Below are 21354 nucleotides of genomic sequence, written 5' to 3'. Positions count from 1 at the left end.
TTGTCATAAGTCATGTTTTTTTGTTGTTTTGTTGTTTTTTGGTAAAATGTTAAGTTTATTATACCAAAAATTCATTTTTTTACAGAAATACGAAGAAAACTAGAAACGGAATTGCAAAAATTGAAAATAAACAAAGCATCTATAATGAAAATGTATTTTCTATTACAAAGAAGAATAGCTTAAGAGATGAACTGGAGGTAACCTGGCGTCGATGATCCAAAGGAGAGGTGTGAGGGGACTAAGCTTTCAGTTGCCGCGAGCTCCCAGAGAAAAAGGTGGCTCAAACCTTGAAGCAACGTGTAAAGACCTACGGTTTCTAAGAGACTCAATCATCAACACAACCACAAAGAAATACATCACGATGCAGCAAACCCATTCATCATCGCCACACCGGCTGCACGAGGAGGAGTCCACAGATAGGCGGCGCCGTCGTTCGGGACGGTGAACTGGAGATTGCTGCCTCCAACCTTCGAAACCCAAGACCGTATACACCCATTTAACCCACCGAACAAGAAGATCAGTGAGACATATCAGGCACACCTCCTCCGGAAAAGAGCAACCTTCGAACTAGTAAGAGAACCGAATGCCAAACTACCTCCTATCCACACTCTACAGACCATACCGCTTTCACAGAAGCTACAACTTTAAAAAGATGACGCTTTTATTGCAGGAAAGAGAGACTTACGCGTTGCCACAGTCAAGAGCTCGACTTTGGAGGACAGAGACCACCAATGAGACGCGGATGCTGTCTCGTGACTCGTTACGTGCTGCCACAGGAACAGTGTCGTCCCTGCCATAAGGCAGCTAAAGCTTGTGCTTTAGGCCACATATTAATCACAGTTCTTAAGGCCACATATTAATCACAGTTTTTAAGGCCACATTGCAATAAAATGATTGTAGTTCAATGTCTAATGCAACATCTTGTTACTCTTTCTTTATTTCAGTGATGTGTTTTGTTTTGGACTTACGTTCTAATTTTCGTTGGTTAGCGTGGTTTTCTTTTGAGTAATGTTTTTTCTTCTTTGTGTTAGTTGGCTTTTGCTACTATAATATTATCTTTTTCATTCGATTATTTAGATGTTTATCACAATAAATTTTCATCTTTCATATATAGTTTGACAGTTTTATAATTTTTATTTAAAAGTTATTTTATCCTTTTTTTTTATAAAATAACTCCCTAATATTTATTAATGATCTAAATTAATATACATTTTTACAGAAGGAAATTTTCAAACAAAAGTTAACCACTATTTTTAAATATGCTTTAGGCCACAGTTTTTTTTGGGACGGCACTGCACAGGAACCTCCAAGCTCGGACGACAACACCGAAAGAAGAAGCATCTCACACGCACCCATAACTGAGAACCAGCAACAAGATGTTTTTTGTTGCGGTTGTTGTCATATAACTCATGTTTGTAGCACGACGACGCCAAATACAGAACATGCAGTTACATAATCATACAAAATAAATGTAGTGCAAAGATTCACGTTTCATTTTGTTTGGACTCATTCTTACGGTTGATTAATCGTTTAAAAGGCTTTTTACTTGTCATTTTGAATAGATAATTTTATTAAGAGAATAAATCTTTAAAATCTTAAAGACTGATACAGCCCACCAACCACACCCACAAAGAGTTAAAGCGTCTCTGTTTAGAGAAGTATTAGCTATAAAAAGAGTGGAAAACTTTGAAAATCAGCTTTTTGGCTTTTTTAATATTGTATTTATCAATTTGCATCTTTGCTTTTCCTGATCCCACTTAATGGTGCCACTATTCTTGAACTTCAAGCTTGTGGGAATTAAATAATACACAGAAATGATCAGCGCTAGAATTTTCTTTCCTTGAAACATCTTTTAAGAAAAGGGCCTTTGGTTATGTTCGCATGATTCGATCGAGAAAATCTAAGGCTCCGCGCGATGAATTTGTATAATGGCTTGACTTTTGGTACAACGATTTTACATCTTTCTTTTATCAAAAGTATAATGTGCCACGTGAATAGGACCTACCACCTCAAGTAAACTCACATTGGTTTTGGACAAGGAGTGTGCTCAAGAGTGGAGAAGAGAAGTCGTGTTTGTCGTCTTGAATTCAAAAAGGCAGTCGATTTAGTTTTAGTGCGCATCATAGTTACTCTGTCTTATGAAATATCAATCATTAAGTTTTCATTGTTTTTTAGACAACTTATCTCAATAATTGTGGTCTAGCTGCTTATTTTTGAAATAGTAACAATTCAAATTCAAAATGGTGAATTTAACGGAGCAACAAAAGGAGATTTGATAGACTGATACCCCCCAAAAAAAGGAAAAATGGCAACAACGCTACAACATTTTTTTTTTTGGACGTCAACGCTACAACATAAGAAGCATGTTTTGTGCTTTACTTCAGAATCTGAAGTTCAGGTGGAGCTGAGCTAGCTATGATAGTGATATGTGAGCAAATACTAAATGGAATGGGATCTATAACTCTAGCCGTTAACGCAGAATGAAACAAAAAAATATGGTAATGAAGATGCATTTAAAAGATTTATTTGAGACATTTAGTTTGACAATAATGTAATTTTACTTGACTAACCATAAACCTTTGCAATTTTTTAAAAAGAATTATTGATTGATATCGCATTGTAAATAGAAGATCAAAACCATATTTACTTACGGTCGTGATTGGATTTTAAGTTTGTTTGCAGATATGAAGGATGCATTTCTTTGTCAATCTGATAAACATCGACTATTAAGAGTTTCTTGATTTTGAGTGCTAAATATGACGTTATAATCTAAAAAAAGAGCCAACAACACTTTTTTTATAAATATATATAAATTTCTCTAGACAAAAACAATAATAGTTTGGTGTAGTCCTGGGCATATAAACCGGATCCGCAAAACCCGATCCGACCCGACCCGAAAAACCCGAAAATGTTCGGCTTCGGTTTTGCCTAATAACCCGATCGGTTTTGAAATTTCTGTGATTCAGATTTCGGTTCGGTTCGGATTAAAACCCGGAACCGTTCGGTTTACCCGAAAACCGAATAACAAACCAACAACCTATCATTATTGTTCTTAGGTTAGGCGTGTCTCTTGGGACTCGATGTTTTCTAACTTTTCTTCTCGACTCTCGAACAAACGAAACCGTAGAGTCCTAAGCAACGATTGCGATTTCGAATGCATCTTGAGAAACTGGAATCCTTTAAAGATGTTGTCCCTTCTCCCTTCCCTTATATTTCACCATCTCCCTCTCCAATTGAAACATATCCTCTCTCAGCTTTTTCAACGAATCAATCGAAGGTATGAACTTGAACTTGTTACTTCTTTAATTTTTTTTATGTTAAAGTGATAAGCCGATAATGATGTTTGTGATTGTGATGTTTTGAAACTTGAGAATGAAATTTGAGAAGTGTGTTCTTTATCAAGTTGATAACTTTAGATTGTGCTTTAGTTCCATGATAGAGTTAGAGTAAATCACTTTGCGGTTTATATTTTGTGATTTTGATGTGTTCAGAACTCAAGTTGATATCTCGTTTTTGTTTTGCAGATGGATTCTTCATCACCTCAACGTGAAGCTATCAAAGATGATGATGAAACTCAGGGAAACGATGATGAGTTTGGGACAACTAGTCCTGTTACTGCAAGTGGAAACAAAAGGAAGACCAAGTCAGCTGCAGCTGTTAAGAAGAAGAAGATTACAAGTACAAGGTCAACAGTTTGGAATCATTACACAAGACTGAAGGAGAATCGGAACAAATGCAGCTGCAACTATTGCGGTAGAGTTATGCGTTGTGCAACGTCCAATGGCACTTCATGTCTCAAGAAGCATCTTGGTATCTGCAAGGAACATCAGGCATGGGTACAAAGTCAGTCCCAGACTCAACATACTCTGAATGCCGAAAGTGATGATGAAGATGGTGTTCAGTTGAAGCTGGCGAGGGTTTCTAATGAAGTTGTAAGGGAAGCTACTAATGAGTTGCTTGTCATATCAGAGTTGCCACTATCCTTTGTTGATGGTTTGGGATGGAAGCACTTCTGCAACAAGGTGAATCTTCCTAAGCCACATTCACGAAGAACAGCAACAAGGGACATTGTTGAGTTGTATGCAAAGAGGAAATCAGATTTGATGCAGCTGATCAGTGGCAACAAGCAAAGGGTTTCTTTAAAAACAGACATTTGGGTTGCATCGAGTACAGCAGCTAGCTACATGGTCATCACGGCACACTTCATTGATGATAGATGGAAACTCAGGAAGTTCATCATTGGTTTCAAGCATGTAACGGATCATAAAGGGGCGACAATATGCTCTGTCTTGCTGGAGTGTATGGCTGAATGGGGGATAAAGAAAGTGTTTACAATAACAGTAGACAATGCCACTGCGAACACTAATGCTCTGAAGTTGTTCAGGGATGCATTCAACGCTTTAGGACCTGAGTTCTTAGTGCTGGGAGGTGAGCTTCTGCATCTACGTTGTTGTGCTCATATCATCAACTTGGTTGTGTGAGATGGTATGCTAGAGGTGGATGCGAGTGTGTGTGCAATAAGTAACGCCATACAATATATCAGAGCTTCTTTTAAGAGAGCCGGATCATTTGATCAGAAGGTTGAGTCAGCAAGGATGACAAGAGGTAGCTTATCTTTGGACTGCAAGACACGATGGAATTCAACCTACCTGATGTTGTCAAGAGCCTTGAAGTTTAGAGCAGCGTTTGATAGAATGGAAGTTGAGGACAAGCTTTACAATGATCACTTTCAAGAGACTGTGGAGGGCAAGAAGAGGGTTGGACCACCAACTTCAGAGGATTGGGATAAAGTGGAGGGTTTGGTTAAGTTCCTGGTAATATTCTACAACTCCACTTTAGTTGTCTCTGCTTCTAACTCGCCTAGTTCCTACAAGTGTTACAATGAGATTGTCACCATAGAAAGGAATCTGATTACATTGAGTACTAGTACGGATGAGAAGCTTAGGACAAAGGCTATGGTTATGAGGGCAAAGTTTAATAAGTATTGGGATGGTCTAAAAGACATTAATAGGCTGTTGATTGTTGCAAGTGTCTTTGACCCGAGGAACAAGATGAAGTTTGCTGGTCTTTGCTTTGAAAAGCTTTATGGGAAAGATAGTCCACAAAGTAAGGTGCTCTACGACTCAGTCACTGATGTCATGGAAAGGCTTTTTGATGAGTACAACGCCTCCGCAGCATCACACACTGCTCCAGCATTTGGTTCATCGTCTCAGAGTCAGAGTGTCCAAGAGTCACAAGATGAGGCTGCGATGGATTTTTCTGATGAGAATGAGTATGGGTATGAAAGAATGGATTCCTTGTACAAGGAAATGGTGAACAAGTTGGGATTTCAAGATGCAAGCACTGAGTTAGAGCTATACTTAAAGGAGAAGGTAGAAATTCCTAAACCCAATCCTCTAGGAATTCCGTTTGATGTTTTAGGTTGGTCGAGGATCAACAGTTCAAAGTACCCGACCTCAGCTGCCATAGCTAAGGATGTTCTAGCTATGCAAGTCTCTTCTGTTGCATCAGAGTCTGCCTTTAGCACAAGTAATCGAATCCTTGATCCATCGAGAAGTTGCTTGACCCACTACATGATTGAGGTTCTCATGTGCACAGAACAATGGCTTAAGTGTGAGATTCGAATCAATGAAAGAAGTGTGGTTTCAACTCAGCAACTGATTGCTGAGATTGAATTACAAGATGAACTACAAAGAGGTATGTTCTTAGTTCTTAAGTTGTATTAAATTTTGAGTATTCCAGTTCAGCTTTTAATCTTCTCTTTTTCATTTTGTGTAGAGTTTGAGCCTCAGCTGCACTTCCAAACCTGAGAGTCTTAGGCTGAGAATGTGTCATGCGAATCAAGTTCTAAGCAAGGTACATGTTCTTATTTACTGACAGAGTTTGAGTCTCAGCTGCATTGCTTGTTGACGAGTCCAAGTTTTAATCCTCTGCTCTCTTTTGTAGGTCTCTTCTGTTTGCATTCCTTGGAAGTGTCTTGAAAAACATTTTATCTGGTTTTATTATGTTTCAGTTTGTTTGAGGATGTTATTTCTGTTTCAAGGATGTTGCTTCTGTTTGTTTGAGGATGTTACTTCTGCTTTTATGATGTTGTTTCTGTTGTAAGGATGTTGCTTCAGTTTGTTTCAGTTTGTTTGAGCCTTTGAGGATGTTGCTTCAGTTTCTATGATGTTCTTTCAGTTTGATACTTTGCTAGTTTGATTCTAGAATGTTTTTTTATGTTATATTTTCGGGTTTTTCGGGTTAAAATCCGAACCGAAACGAATTTTTCGGGTTAAAATCCGAACCGGTGTTAATTCGGTTCTCATTCGGATTCCAAAAAAAATAGAAACCCGAACCGGATCCGATATAAACCGAACCGATCCGATCCGTAATTTAACCGGTTCTTAATCGGGTTACATTTGACATAACCCGAGAAATCCGAAAACCGAATAACCCAACCCGACCCGAACCGAGGATCCGAATGCCCAGGACTAGTTTGGTGGCTTCGGTAATGGTCAGACCCACAAGAGGATGCCATTTTTCAGGCAGAAAAGACACCAACTAAACACCAAAATGACCAAATCTATAAACCATATCGTCTAAGTCGAGTTAGACCAAGAAGTAAGAAAGCATTTATGTTTATATGATACAAACTAATTAGCAGAAAGTAGAAACCTTAAGAAGAGATTTTTTTTTTAATTTCATCCCATGAAGCCAGCTCCTGGCATGTTAGGCTGCCCACCACCACCTTGTTGTGATCTTCCAGGACCTTGTGCAAAAGCTTGACCACCCATTAATCCTGACCCAACCATCTGCTGAGGCTGCTGCTGTGGCATCTGATTCAGCGGTGAAGTCTGTTGCGGCATCTGATTCAGAGGCGAAGTCTGCTGCTGCTGATGATGTTGTTGAAGCTGTGACAGCTGATGCTGCTGTTGCTGTTGCTGCTGATGATGTTGGAGTTGTGACAATTGATGTTGCTGCTGCTGGAGTTGTGGCAGCTGTTGGTGTTGTTGTTGCTGCTGGATCTGCTGTTGTTGCTGCTGCTGATGGATCTGTTGTTGCTGCTGTTGTTGTTGTTGTTGCTGGTGCTGTTGTTGCTGCTGCTGTTGCTGATTTGTAATTTGCGGCTTAAACACAACCATATCCTGATGGAAGAAGCATCACAAAAGAACAAATGATTCAGTAACACTAATAAATGCAATTCTTTAAATTGAACGGATATGTAGAGAGAGCAGTGGTGCATGATGGATTAGAAAGGCTCCCTCCTTAAAGCATTCAGTTTGGAAGTAAAAAAACTCAAAGAGACACTAGTAGCTGATGGATAAATGTGAAGTGAAACCATGTAGATAGATATTATCTTACTTGGTGCTTACTTACCCCTGGAAAAAGCATTCCAATCAAGCGGCAAGCCTTGTCAGAGACAGAGAGAAGCAGCGTCTGTGATGGCAGCTGGATGACTGCACACTGCACTTACAGAGGTAGTAGACACAGTTATCATAAAAAAGCAAGGCACATAATTAGGCAATCAAAACAAGGCTACAGCTTATTTACAGATATCGATTAAACCAGTAACCAGTCATCATATTTGCAATCAAGTTCGAATAAACGAGAGTGAAATATATATAGGAAAAGGAAATAACTGGCATAGAATATCAACAAAAACTTACAAGCTTCTTATCCTGAAGTTGTCCTAAAAACCCATGCTGATTCATGGCTCTAAACACAAGGAAGTCAGCTTTCCCAACATATTGCCTGAAACAAAAGGCAGATGAAACTCAGTGATGAGAAAACAACATCCACCAATGAAAAGCTATAGCAAGAGAATACTACTTGTTATTCATATGATCCTGCGATATGAGACGAACAATCTGCATGGTTGGTGGCCAGTTTGCTGCCAACCTGAGGAGACGCAGAAAAAGAGAAATCAAAAACTGCTTTTAGCAGCTATAATTATTTCCCAAGGGTGAGAAAGCAATTTTCATGTTTCAGTTAGTTATGAACTTACGAATCCGAGGCAGTAGCATTTCGGTAACCCTGTCAAAATATAAACAAAGACATTACAATTTGCTAGGGGCAACTCAACAAATCTCTGAAAAAGAAAGATGTGATTAAGCATTAAGCAAGCATGTGATAGTCAATGCCCTAAACATACCTCAAGTCTGGTGATAAGAACAGGCTGCCCTTGTCTTTGCCCAGATAAATTTCCCTACATGAATTAGAAAATGTTAAGTTAAAATCATCATCAGACCATCGCTCCTATTTCAGACAAGGTGAACTGACATTACCTCCCAGACTTTTACGTATTTGGATTGCGAAGGCTGCAGAGCCCCCGATGATGCCTGTGACAACTGCATATTAGGAGCTGAACTGTTACTGCCACCAAGCTGTTGTACTCCTGATTGCGCCTGTTGGCCAACCCCTGGAGTAGGCATCATTCCACCTGTTCCAGATGAGACATTTCCTTGTCCGAGACTAGTCATCATGTTTTGGTTCATGGAAATTCCACCTTGCATCATCTGTGCACCAGAGTGACTTCCTTGGTTCATCCCTGGCATTGGTTGAGAAACACCAAGGTTCGAAGTAACGTTTGACGTTGTCTGAGGACTAAAGGAATTATTAGGACCCGGGCTTTGCCCCGCTTGCGCATTTCCCATAAGTCCACCCGAACCAGCCATTGAAGTGTTTCCCTGCTGTCCAGATGAAAACGCAGTTTGTGAAGGAGGCTGAGATGTAGCCATTCCTGTCGATATCATATTCGACATGTGCATTGCAACCGCACTTTGCCCGGCCGACGAGGCTGCTCCCGCCAGAGCTGCAGAGCTCATGACTTGTCGAACTTGAGAAAGGTTATTCAGCAGATTTACATTTCCAGGAGGACCAGTACGCAGTGGTGGCGTCATTCCACTAACCACAGGCTTAACATCTGGTGCATTCTCGGCATTGGCGACCATTTCTTGAGAAACTGACGATGCTGAAGAGGTTTGAACTGAAGGAATTGCCTGTGCAGCAGGCCGAGCTACGGAGGAGGGGATATGCGGAAAAGTTGGAACTGCTGCCATAGAAGATACAGTGCAAGGCTCCTGAACATTTAATCCAGGAAATCCAATTAACAAGCTTTATATATTTATATGATGTTATCTTATCTAATTAGTTGATACATTTTTATTTCAGGTATACATATGGATAATTCAAGAACATAACGTTAAATCAATTTAGCTAAATCTAAAATAATATTTCTCAATGACTTATCAAGCACCACAGAATAAATTTTACAATCCATTTGCGATTTATAGTTTCTAGAAAACAAATAGGGATCTAGTTCCCAATTAAGCTGTCACCTCCTCCAACAGACTAAAAAGATCAAATAGACTTACAACTTTCACAGTAGCAGTTGGAACTGGTCCAACAGAAACTGGTTGCCGATTAAGAATAGGTCCATTGGCTGAAACTCACACAAAAAGTGATCTTCAAATAAAAAGAAGAGCAAGATAGTTGAACTAAAAATAGGGCCTGCTCAGCAGAAGAACCTGATGGCAAAGAAGCTGGAGGTGGCCCAGTGACTGGAAGAGATGGAGGGACAGTGGCCCTGTCCATTTTCACAGGGCTTTGAGTCTGTGGCACATTCGTAGCAGAATGACTTAAGGCAGCACGTGCCTCCACAAAATTCTCTGAGATCAGGACAAGATAGAATGTGTTCTTGACCGTGTCAATTGACAAGTCCGGACTTTGTGGATTGAGCTTTCCCTGCAATTAATATATAAAAAAAACGTTACTCATAAAACAGTCTGTAGCACTGATGATAAAGAGCTGGCTAAAAAAAAAGAAACACTTAATGTTAGCTGAACATAAAGTGAAATGTAAACAGATAGCAGTCTCACCGCATTGTATAGGGCTCTAATCTTCGGAAGCTGCTTTGGACACACAACAGACAAAGAAACAGAGCACTGCAGACCATACCGAAGGTAAGTGATTCTCCAAAAAAAAAAAAAAAAGTATCTGTAGCAAATTGTATAATACATGGGAAATTCATAAAAAAAAAAAAAAAGGTACCCTAGAAAAGTATGATGCCACTGTCTCGGCATCTGATAAACGGCTTTCAGGTAGCGCATCGCCATTTTCATTTCGTTCCGCATTTTGCAGTTTTGGGCGATATATAGGTGTTGGCAACGAGTAAGGGTTGCTGGCTGTGATTAAAATACAGTGCCTTTTAAGATCATTGCTTGGTTGAGCTTGGCCTGGAGGAGGAGGAAACATCTGCCTCGTGAAAGCCAGAAAAAAAACGTGAGGTTAAAGGATCTTAACATCTCTGACAGAAGCAGCATTACATACAATGAGCCCATGCAACTAAACTAGTCAAAAGTTGCTTGAGAGACAGTGTCCTAAACACATGTATAGATGATTAAAGATAAAGTTACCCACCATCAATGCTTCGGCAAGACCTTCGGCTGTGGCGGCTTCACTGAAACCACCGCCAGCGAATTGTATGGACGAAAGCCAATGCAAGAAAATATCAACATCTCTTGTCCAGCCACTCCTTTGTACCAAGCAACCTAAGAAGACGGAAATAATCAGAATAAAATGGAAAAAAAAAAACGCCCAATACAAATGTCAATGCGTGTATTTGGAATACGTACCACAATATGAACCATGAGAATTGAAGATGACCAGTGATAGCTCAACACTCGAAACAGGGTTCCTCTGCAAGTTTAGAGGATACGTAAAAGACTCATCAACCATCGAACTAGACAAAACAAACTGTGTACTTGCTCTTTCTTTCTGTCGCAATGATTTGTAAGATTACGGTTGTTTAACAAACTAACATACATAAGTAATTAAAAATGTAACAAAAAGAGGAATAGGAAACAACGAACAAGTGTGTTCGCTCAAGAATGAAAGAAAACTAGAGTTTTCCTAAAAAACGAGGATGAGTCAGAGATACCGTACATCTCCATTTAACTCACTGCCACAGAAAGACCTGCACGAACACAAAGAGTGCATTAGCAGACGATGGAAGTAAAATTTTGAACATATGCAGGGTCTGTCCTAGGCAAAGCCAGATGAAACATTCGACTAGGGCCTCCAAATATTTTTACTTAAGACATCCCCAAAATTCTTAAAAGAAATATTGAAATCATTACTAAATCACCTACTGACCCCAAAATCTAAGAGCATCAAATTCCAGTTCCAAAACCGAATAGCACTAACGTACTAGGGGAAAGATGAACACATTTTCTCCAAAAGAGCTTTGTGAGACTCTCGATTAAACATCTTATTACCAATTCTACGTAATTGAGCTAAGTAATTTTACATATACATTGCTTTATGGATGAAAAAAAGAGATTGCTCTAGATGAAGCAATTAGTACCGTAAAAATTATCTGATACAGCAAAACCCGAAGAACATCATCAACATATATAACACTAATCATCAAAAATTAAGGCCTTTTGATCAGAAACCCTAAAGATGGAAAGGGGAATAGAAAAGGACATACCTGATGATTTTGTGGAGATAGTCGGAGACGATGGTTTGCCAATAAGGACCCAAGGCTGCAGTGCCTTCCGCAACCACGATCAGCTGTTTCATCTCCGACGACATTTTCAAAGGATGATGCAAGTCTCCGTCTCTCTCTCTCTCTCTCTCTCTCGCTCTCGCCTCTTATTACTGATCTTCTTCTTAAGTAACTTTCTCGACAAATTATGTCTTGCTAAGTTTCTTTCTTCTCCTCCGGTAAAAACGAGGAACCAAATTAAGTTACAACTGTCTTTTTGGTAAATATAAATTAAATATATATAATACATGTCTAAATAACTTGATATTTATTTTATTTCTTATCTTTGAATTCAAAATTTTTTTTACCTACAAGAGATATTGAATCTGTGTTTTTCAATTTAAGGCTGATTTTAAATTGCTTTAAGAGCCAGTAGTATTTTCATTCAAAAGCAGTTTTCCATCTTGTTTGTCTTCTCCAAACTAAAATATTTACTTTTAAGAGAGAATGCAAATCAAACATCATCCATTTACACCCCTTTGTTTTTGGTTCACCAGCCAATTTGTGGAGTGATGAAACTAGCCTTGTTCTGCATTTCTGTCTCTCCACTCCAGAAAATTGGAATAATCTTTAGCAAAATCAAATATTCAGATATAATTTGTTTTTTTTTTCTTCAATCAAATCAGCGAAAACAAAAAGCGTAGATCATCTTACCCGTTGGAAATTGAGACATTTGCTTCCTTTGACCATTCTATTAGCTCCTCACTACCTCCAGCCTAGCTTATTGCTATTCTTCAAAAATGTGTATACTTTGTCCAGTGTAGATTTTTTTTTTTACCTCTATTAAGTTTTCAGCTTCTATATACGCTCATTTGTTCTGGTATCTCAACGATGTCTTGCCGCTAAGATAACACTTTTTTTTTGGTGTAGGTGTTAAACGCTAAGGTAACACCTGACCAGACTAAAGAGGTAGAGGCCATTTTGAAGTCCGTTTTAAGTCCATATTACAAATAAGAGGATCTTTCTTTTCGTTGCGAACAAACGCGAATCAAAGAGAGCATAACGTATTAAGGTAAATACCTGTTTTAGACATGTATTTATAACAGTTTCAAAACCCAATTCTTTATCCCTTTAAGATTACATAATTATCTAGAAAAGTAAATTTTTCTAACGAATGATAAGCTTTTACTGGGGCACAAAGATTTAAGACACTTGCAGATGCAACACTCTTGAAGCGCATGATTTCACCACATCAACAAAACTAATCGAAGAAATGATAAAGAGTCATGGATTTCCTGCACATGCTGAGACGATTAGGATTTAAGGTAGTAAAGGATCCTCAAGTAATCAAGCACATCAAGAGGGTAGTGGGGAGTCTTTTGGGCCGTAAATAACTGATTGTTATTGTCCAAAAAAAATTATTTCCTTGTGTGTTTGGAACATGTTTTTGTTTTGACTTGTAAATATTCTTTAAATCCTAAAACTAAAAGGGTCTGGACTATTTTCAAGTTTGGTACAATAATCAGCTATGATCTGAGCCAAAACCAGCCTCCACATACTGACATACATTATTTGTAGCCTTTAAGATCTTGTTAATTCTTTTTTATAAACAACTATACTTCGTGGAACAAGCAAGATCCTCTTATTAAGATGCATGAATCTTAAGACAAAAGACAAGTAATTATCAGTCTTCGAGATGTACTTCTTCTATTAGTTACATGAATGTGGTTCTAAAATCGTAATGTTGATTCCGTGAAGGTTATTAATCAATAATGATCTGTGGTCAGTGTTTTCGACAGATCGTACACGAAAACAGTTTTTAAACTTCAGTTTTTAAGAAAAACGTACAGAATCTTTTAACAATCGACGTTGTTCCTCACCCTTTAAGCATCTCAAACACATTAAAAGATCTTCGTATCCCACCCACGTTTTCATATTGGACATGTTGACATTAAACTATCGTATAAGATATTTCTCCATTAATGTAAACAAGTACTAAATGCATAAATACTAGTTTGGCCAAATACTCAAAACAAGTATGTTTCAATTGAAAACATTGCAAAAAAAGGATTACAGTAACCAAGATAAAGAGATACTGTTTTGAAAATAATGGGAAATTCTCTCTCTTTATTAGACAATAAGGAACCCTTTATATAAGGAATTACGTAAGTATGAAACTCTAATACAATATGGGGTAGGAAATACAAAGACATAAGAATATGGGTCTTCGAATATGGGGCTTCCACCAAACCTTGGTTTATAACACTCCCCCTTGGAAGACCATCTCCGAAGTGGTTTGTAATACGCTTTGGATGTTGCCTCATTAAAACCTTACCAGGAAAACCCAATGGGATAAAACCATGGTGAAGGAAAAAGAGTACAACACGTATTACTCCCCCTGTTGAGTATATCTCTGGATGTCAGTAACGCCTTAGTAATTATATTTTCCAAACTTATAAAGAATCAGAATATCATTGCATCCACCACATAGGAGTATGTCTCATTTATAATTGATTCCAGGTCTTTGTGAGAACCTTATGCAATTTCGCAATTCTTATTATGTTTTCTCACCAAAGACTTACTTATGTCCAACTGGTTTGACTACATCTCTTCTCTTAAGAGATTTCATATACCACGTCTTATAGCATTATCAAATTGCTTAATCAATTTCTCTGAGTGCACTCTATGATAGACGTTGGTTTCATGATCCTCGCTTTTGTCAAGCGCTTTTGTATTCAAATATTATATCATCATCGACGTCGATATTATTTTACCGGTTCCATTTATAATCCAGACATGACATAATGCATTTAGATCTTATTATTTTCAGGTACCTGATATTTATTCATGGTCATGTCTAAGGTTTATGCTCTTCTCATTTTCAAGTAATATATGTATGGAACCGTCTTATCTTAACTAAGTCCAATATCAATTTTATTAGAGCACAACCCGCTGGTATATTTCAGTTTGGGTCATCAAACATGTCTGGCAAATGACTTGTTTAAGTTCTGAGAATGATTCATTCTTTGGACTCTTATTCTATATTCATATTTGAAGATCATTATTCATTCTCGAAATCGTTTACCAGCTTATTATTTCTCACCATGATGTTGGATATACGGATTTATCTAATCCATGGCTTAGCCTTAATCATATCTCTCGTGGCCTTATGTATTCTTATGGAGATTTATATCCAACGTATTCACTTAATTCAATTTCAGATCTCATCTTATAACTTTGTGGTGGAAACTTATTTAAGTTCTCTATATGGGAACATTAATTCTTGACCCTTTATCAAATTCATGGGAGAGTCTCTATTTGTTCTTTGGCATTATGCGAACAAATTTTGCTACAACTTATAAGGATTCATAAATCTACCGGTATCACCAATTACTCTTGCAAACTTATTGCAGATTTTGACAAGGATATGTACAACCATATGTCGTCACACATGATGGATGATCAGTCCATCCGTGGGTGATCAAGCCCACGAAATTCCTTGCTTATTTTCGAAATATCATGGTGAATACTCATATTATCAATTCCCTTATTCAAAGGGGCATCATATCTTAGACCATTCAATAGAATGTCGCATACTTAACCGGAATGGCATAACCGGTTTGCCAATCATTAATCTCCATATAATCTTTCTATTGTGCAATTTCATTTTCAGATTTGATTTTGGCCGAAAACTATTTGGGCTATTGTTGTCTTGGATGCTTAACTTATTTAGGGATTATCTGATTCTCTCCCTCGAGATAATAACACTTAATGTTCATTAAACCCGTATTGAATCCCAAACTTAGGTAATTTAATATCAAATTTTGTTCCCTTAGACAATAATTTTGAAAACATAATGCATTAAATAAATCAAAGTGTGCAACAAATAGCCATAAATAAATTAAGTCTGATTAGATTAATAGGAATTTAAATTCGGCCAAGATAGATTATTCAAAAGACATTGGCCAAGGAATTTTGGCAAAGGGATTCGGCCAAGATGATTTTACCAAAATGCTTTGGCCAAGAGATTCTATTAGTTTGACTAAATTTCATATTTGGCCAAGCTCTTACCTTCGGTCAAGGTCTTTTAAAGGTTGGCCAAGATAATTTAGACTTTGCATTTGATTAAGATTTAAGCTAGGTCAAGCTTCTACATTTGGCCAAGGCTTTAAATATCATGTTGGGGTCAAAATCGGTCACGACGGAATCGATGTCCGAAAGTTCTCAGAAAAACCGAATCTCGATCAAAACTTCAAAAGCCGAGAAAACGAACAGCCGAAACGGATCGCCCGGCGAGCTCGACCATGACACGAGCCAGCTCGCCCGGCGAGCACGACAGTGTTGCCGGTCGACTCGCCGGCGAACTCGGACGCGACACGAGCCAGCTCGTCCGGCAAGCACGGCCGTGTTGCCTGTTGACTCGCCGGCGAGCTCGGCCGTGACACGAGCCAGCTCGCCCGGCGAGCGCGGCCAATTCTCCGTGGACCATTCCGAACCCGGTCCCATCTCATAACCATGCATCTTCGTCCGAAGTTTCCGTAACTCAGTCTTCGGGTCCGTGGATACGACACCAATGTTCCGTCTAAAAAATATTGTCAAAAATATTTGGGAAGTTGGGAAGGTTATGTCTCTCGAACGGTTTCCTATTCTTCGTAGTAGAGCAGGTTACAGTTAACTTAACACCAGCTGCCTCGGATATGCGAAGAAACAGGGTTCTGTTGGAAGAACCATGCCTATACCGACAGCTACTTCGCGAGTAAAATTGTAAAAACGCTTAAGTCTCGATACGGCCCAAAGAGGGTCTGAACTGCGGACAACGGCCCATCTATGGTCCCAAAAGACTTGAACCCAAAGACTGGTATGACGGTTTAACTCATCCGCGGGAAGAGATAAATGTCAAATTTCCGAAGATAATCACAAAGAAGAAGGAAATATGGAAAAACCCGCTTCGCGACAAATCCGGCCCAAGAAGAAGGAAACCGACCTAAGGAGGAGTATATAAGGAGGACCTAGAACGAAGAGAGGAGGGACCAGAGCAAACTTAATACTTAGAGCAATTTAGGCATTTTTCCGTTTTTACTATCGAACTGCGACTCGACTAGGTTAGAACTTAGGTGGCTAGACTAGCGAACATACCGACAGCTCTCGTGGCCTAGGATCTTACCTGTTGTTCACACTCAAACGCGAATTCGGAAATAAGACCTCTTTGTTCTCTTTTCGCTCTTTTACGATTTATTACTTTCGAATCTTTCATATTGATTGTGTTGTGCGTGGCCCAGCAGATAACCGAGACCTTCAGGGAAGGCTAGGTTAACTTGGCTTTCCTCCGATTAACAAAACTCGACGGTGTGAATTTCGGTTCCCACAGTTTGGCGCTAGGAGGAGGGGGGTACGGATCTATCTCTCTCGCAACCACACACGCTCAGTCTGATATGACGACCAACGCTGACAAAGACCCGCAAACGCACGACGGGACTCCCGTCGATGCCAACGCTGATAAAACTCCAGCTAGAAACGTATCAACGGTCACTGCCGACACCGCGATACTAGACCGGATGAAGGAAATGTTCGCCTCCGCTCAAAAAAAGTCGGACGAACAAGGAAAACTCGTGGCCTCTCTCACAAAACAGGTGGAAACCCTAACGGCGAAGGCAAGGAGCAAAGCCCCGCGCGGGACCAAAAAAGCCCGCAGCGGTAGAAGACTTGATTTCGAAACTCCGGGCAATCGAACTGCACACACGGACAAGGCTTCCTCATGCTAAAACCCTGATAAAACGCTCCAGCCAGGTGCACAGCCAACTGCGGAGAACCTTTCACCTCCTACCGAAAGCAACGAAGGAGAAGAAATTGAGCGCATCGACCTAGGTATAAACGACCAGTCCGATCACTCGGACGACGGTGCTGACATCCACCTAAGAAGAACGCGAAGCCAGTCCGCTCGGCAGGACGTGTCCTTCAAAAGACCCATGACCAAGGAAGAAGAAAACCTTTATTGGGTAGAACAGGAGGACCTGGCCGAAAAGTAGGCCAGGATCCACCGCGGCCAACGCAGACAAGCTCGCAAGGCTGCCAGAAATCCTGATGAAATCCACGATCTCCGCGAGTACATCGCGAAAACCGCATCGGAGGTGAAAGCGGTGAAATCACAAATCCACCACGCGACAAGCGCTGCGCCCGCGATCGACTGACTTCCCCAGGAGGCACGTAAAACCCCGTCCACTGCCTGGATTACTGAGACCAACGTCTCGGACCCAGGGAAGATCAAAATTCCCATCTACGATTGCACCACTGACCCGAAAGCGCGCCTGCAGTCTTTCCAGATCGCGATGGGGAGGTGCAAACTCAAGGAACGCGAACGAGACGCTGGCTACTGCCTCCTCTTTGTCGAAAACCTCAAAGGATCCGCGCTCGAATGGTTTTCTCGCCTAAAACAAAATTCCATCAGAAGTTTCCGCCAACTTGCTTCAGAGTTTCTCAAGTAGTATTCCATGTTCATGGACAGAGAAACCTCGGACGTCGATCTCTGGAGCCTGTCTCAAAGAGAAGACGAGCCACTTCGCGTGTTCATGAACAGATACAAGCTAGTAATGGCAAGAGTCACCGGGATCAGCGATAAAGTGGCGATCGATGCTCTGAAGAAAACTCTCTGGTACCGGTCAAAATTCCGGCAATGGGTATCCCTCGAAAAACCGAGAACGATTCAGGATGCTCTTCATAAGGCAACGGACTTCATCGTAATGGAAAAGGAGATGAAAATCTTCTCCCAGAAGTACAACCCGCAGAAGACGCCCACAAAAAAAGAAAAGCTCTCGAAACGACAAGTATGTCCACCACGAGGGAGAAGACGTCCAGGGCGAGCACAACTACACTATCAATTCCGAACAATGGAAGACCTCCGGAAACACCTGGTCTAGGAACCAGTATAAGGATAACTCCTACTGCGAGTTCCACCAGACCAAAGGTCATTCCACTACGAACTGCAAAGTTCTCGGCGCAAGGCTAACCGCAAAACTCCTCGCTGGCAACCTCTCGAAGGTCACTAGCATAAAAGACCTCATCCTGGATTCCGACCGCCATCCCAGGACTGATAAGAGTCTCCCGAGAGGGACGCACGCACAAACCAGTCTGGCGAGAAACGCGGAAGAAGGCATGATGACCTTGGAGACAATAGTACCCGCCGGAAGATAAACATGATCATCGGAGAATCGCAATTCTATCGCGACTTTGTTTCATCCATCAAAGCCTACGGAAGAAAGGCGGAAACAAGTTCTAACTAGACGACTCGGTCCCTGACCGACAATGCTCCAAACGATACGATTGTTTTCGAGGAGGAGGAAACCGTCGGACTCGATAAACCTCACTACGACCCGCTGGTCATCGACTTGGTGATTCGAGACCTCGAAGAGGGAAGAATCCTCATTGACACAGGCAGCACGGTCAACGTCATTTTCCGCGACATTCTCCGGAGAATGAACATCGAACTCGGGGAAGTTGTCCCAGAACCAAAACCACTGACCGGTTTTTCGGGCACAACATCAATTACCCTCGGATCAATCAAACTTCTGGTCATGGCAAGGGAAGTCATGTAAATCATTGACTTCGCCGTAGTCGATAACCCGGCCATATATAATGTTATCATGGGGACCCCATGGATCAACGCAATGAAGGTGGTACCGTCGACTTACCACCTTAGCATCAAGTTCCCAACGGCAAACGGAACAGCAGTAATCTGGGGATGCCAGAAACAATCTAGGCTCTGCTTTTTGGCCGAGCATAAGCTACGACAAACTCGGAACACCGCTGCGGTTAGCCCGAAGCGAGTCGAGAAAACTCAGAGTACTCCCGAAGGTTCCACAAAGAGCGATTCGAAATCACTCGCCCAGGCAACGGCTCCTGGAGTCCATCGCCCTACCAGCGGAAAACCCGACTCACGAAATGGCCGTTGATTTAACTAAAGCCTCAACGGCCGAAGTAACAGAAACGGTCTTATCCAACGAGTAGGAACGCCCGCAACAACAAAGCAGAACTACGAAATGGCTTGATCCTCGAAAGAGGTACGTAGGCAGCTTGTCCTATTGGCAAGTTCAGCTATCCCCCTCTCCAAAAAGGGGGGAGTGGGTACGTATACTCGTATACTCCCACAAAGTTCGGAATATCCAACACATGTACTCGATATTTTCGAAACTTTTCCAATAAAACTCATTTTATTTCGGTCTCCCGATTCACTTGCAATAAGCTACAACAATCGGAGATTAACCTGAGAAACACCCAAGACAAGGGTCTCCAAATACGCATACCTTTCAAGCAGTATTTGGATGGGAATTAACTTAAACAACAATCACTGCGTATCAATGGTTAAGCAAGACCAAATACATCTTCTCTAAAAAACGAAGATCGTAACTTTCTCACTACAAAGGATATACCTTTCGGAAAAAGCGAGACGTCGTAAATACTTTCGAGAGAAATTTATCCAAACACACGGTCCGTCCGCGACTGTAAAAATAAAAACAAATTGCCCGTCGATTGGCCCCGACGGACAAACCCAAAACGTTCTAAAAAAAGAACTTGTAGTCTAACCTTTCGTAAAAGAAAAGGTTCCCTTACATCCGACGAGGATACCATAGCGCGCTATACAAGAAATCTGAAATTTTGGTCAGCACTACAGACGGTCTCTGGAGAGTGCTCGGTTCGTTCCATACAAGACATATAAGCCGGCGCCAAGTCGTGGACTTTAAATCGGAAAAAACCAGGTGGAAATCGCCCACAGGCAAAACGAGAGCCGATCAGTCGTCGCACAGCCTTAGAGCCGAAAGTAAACCTAGGTCTTGCCCTAAACCCAGTCCTACTGGTCCACTAACATCTCAAGACATGATACGAGATCTTAAAAACATGTCCAATCGTCAATATCTAATACGCTCACGAAACTTCGCGAAACTCCTAAACGTTTCTGAACGCTCTCGTTCAGTAAGAGCAAACGAACAAGACGATAAACTAAGAGTTAAGATACGAAGTGAATACTCGTATCTTTCCCTCACACTTGGCAGAAGTATAAACTAAAACGCACAGAATGTCAATCATTCATCATATATATAAAAGCCGCAAAAAACGGCTAGGACCCAAAGCCACCAAACGGCCGGTCTCAAACACATAGTTCACATAGCCTCACAAGGCCATAACATACATAAATCAAATACGGCCACACTCGGCCTAGATACATCAAACCTCAAAATAAAACTAAGGGAAATAATCCCAACAATCCTCAAAGCTCGAAGTCGAGGAACCCGGACATGGAGATCCCGAACGAGCTCGCGGGCTGATCCACCTCTCCGTCCGCGACTCCGGCACCTTCATCACCAACACCGGTTCCCGCTTCCGCCGTGTCCTCCGAGACCTCAATGGAATCCCAAAGCTGTCGGACCCTTCCTTCGATCGGAGGAACCAAGGATTCGGCATGGGCACACCCGTTCATAAGACCCGACATCTCAGCGACCCCGGCAGGAAAAGAGAAGTCCTCGTTCTGTGACTTGTAGAGGGTAGCAACCGAGCCACGGCACTCGCGAAAATCGCCCACGAATTCTTGAGCATCCTTAAAGCTCTCGAATTCGGTGGCAAACAAAGCTGCCCTCCGCTTCATTTCGGCGACAATCGCTCTCTTTCCTCTCCTCTCCGCACAGACAAGGACCCGAGAATGGAGCTCAGCATGTCTTCGGCTATGTTCTTCGACCTTCTTTCGAAACCGAAAGAGTTCTGTTTCAGCCTCCTCGGCTTTGAAGTGAGAGATACGCGACACCCGGAAACTTCCGTCGAGCGCTGCATTGAACACCCTCATCCCCTGCACAAACTTAAGATCGGAAAGGGAAACAAAAAAAATATATATATATCAA

The 21354-nt window shown here is 41.0% G+C and overlaps 2 protein-coding genes across 3 annotated transcripts; one reads left to right on the top strand and one right to left on the bottom strand.

Moving 5' to 3' along the window:
• Positions 1–3524: 3524 nt before the first annotated feature.
• On the top strand, positions 3525–5810 carry LOC106359250 (zinc finger BED domain-containing protein RICESLEEPER 1-like). Its single transcript, XM_013798979.1, has 3 exons — positions 3525–4428; positions 4495–5697; positions 5779–5810. Exons 1-3 carry the CDS (start codon positions 3525–3527, stop codon positions 5808–5810), a joined length of 2139 nt encoding a protein of 712 aa, XP_013654433.1.
• A 734-nt stretch (positions 5811–6544) lies between these two features.
• On the bottom strand, positions 6545–11709 carry LOC106361923 (mediator of RNA polymerase II transcription subunit 25-like). 2 transcript variants are annotated; one of them, XM_013801732.3, is made up of 15 exons: positions 11474–11709; positions 10927–10957; positions 10617–10680; positions 10402–10532; positions 10033–10236; positions 9861–9926; positions 9510–9726; positions 9357–9424; positions 8268–9062; positions 8135–8188; positions 7988–8016; positions 7813–7881; positions 7650–7734; positions 7345–7446; positions 6545–7127 (listed from the first exon to the last, which is right to left on the bottom strand). In XM_013801732.3, the coding sequence occupies exons 1-15, from the start codon at positions 11575–11577 to the stop codon at positions 6684–6686; spliced, it is 2463 nt and encodes an 820-aa protein (XP_013657186.1). In that variant the 5' UTR covers positions 11578–11709; the 3' UTR covers positions 6545–6683. The 2 variants fall into 2 exon arrangements, with proteins under 2 accessions (XP_013657186.1, XP_013657187.1); XM_013801733.3 differs by having other exon boundaries at positions 7360–7446.
• Between the last annotated feature and the right edge of the window lie 9645 nt (positions 11710–21354).

Source organism: Brassica napus, chromosome C3 (assembly GCF_020379485.1).
Source record: "Brassica napus cultivar Da-Ae chromosome C3, Da-Ae, whole genome shotgun sequence".
NCBI lineage: Eukaryota > Viridiplantae > Streptophyta > Magnoliopsida > Brassicales > Brassicaceae > Brassica > Brassica napus.
Note: the sequence above shows the minus strand (reverse complement) of the source record. Positions and strands in the feature narration are given on the sequence as shown.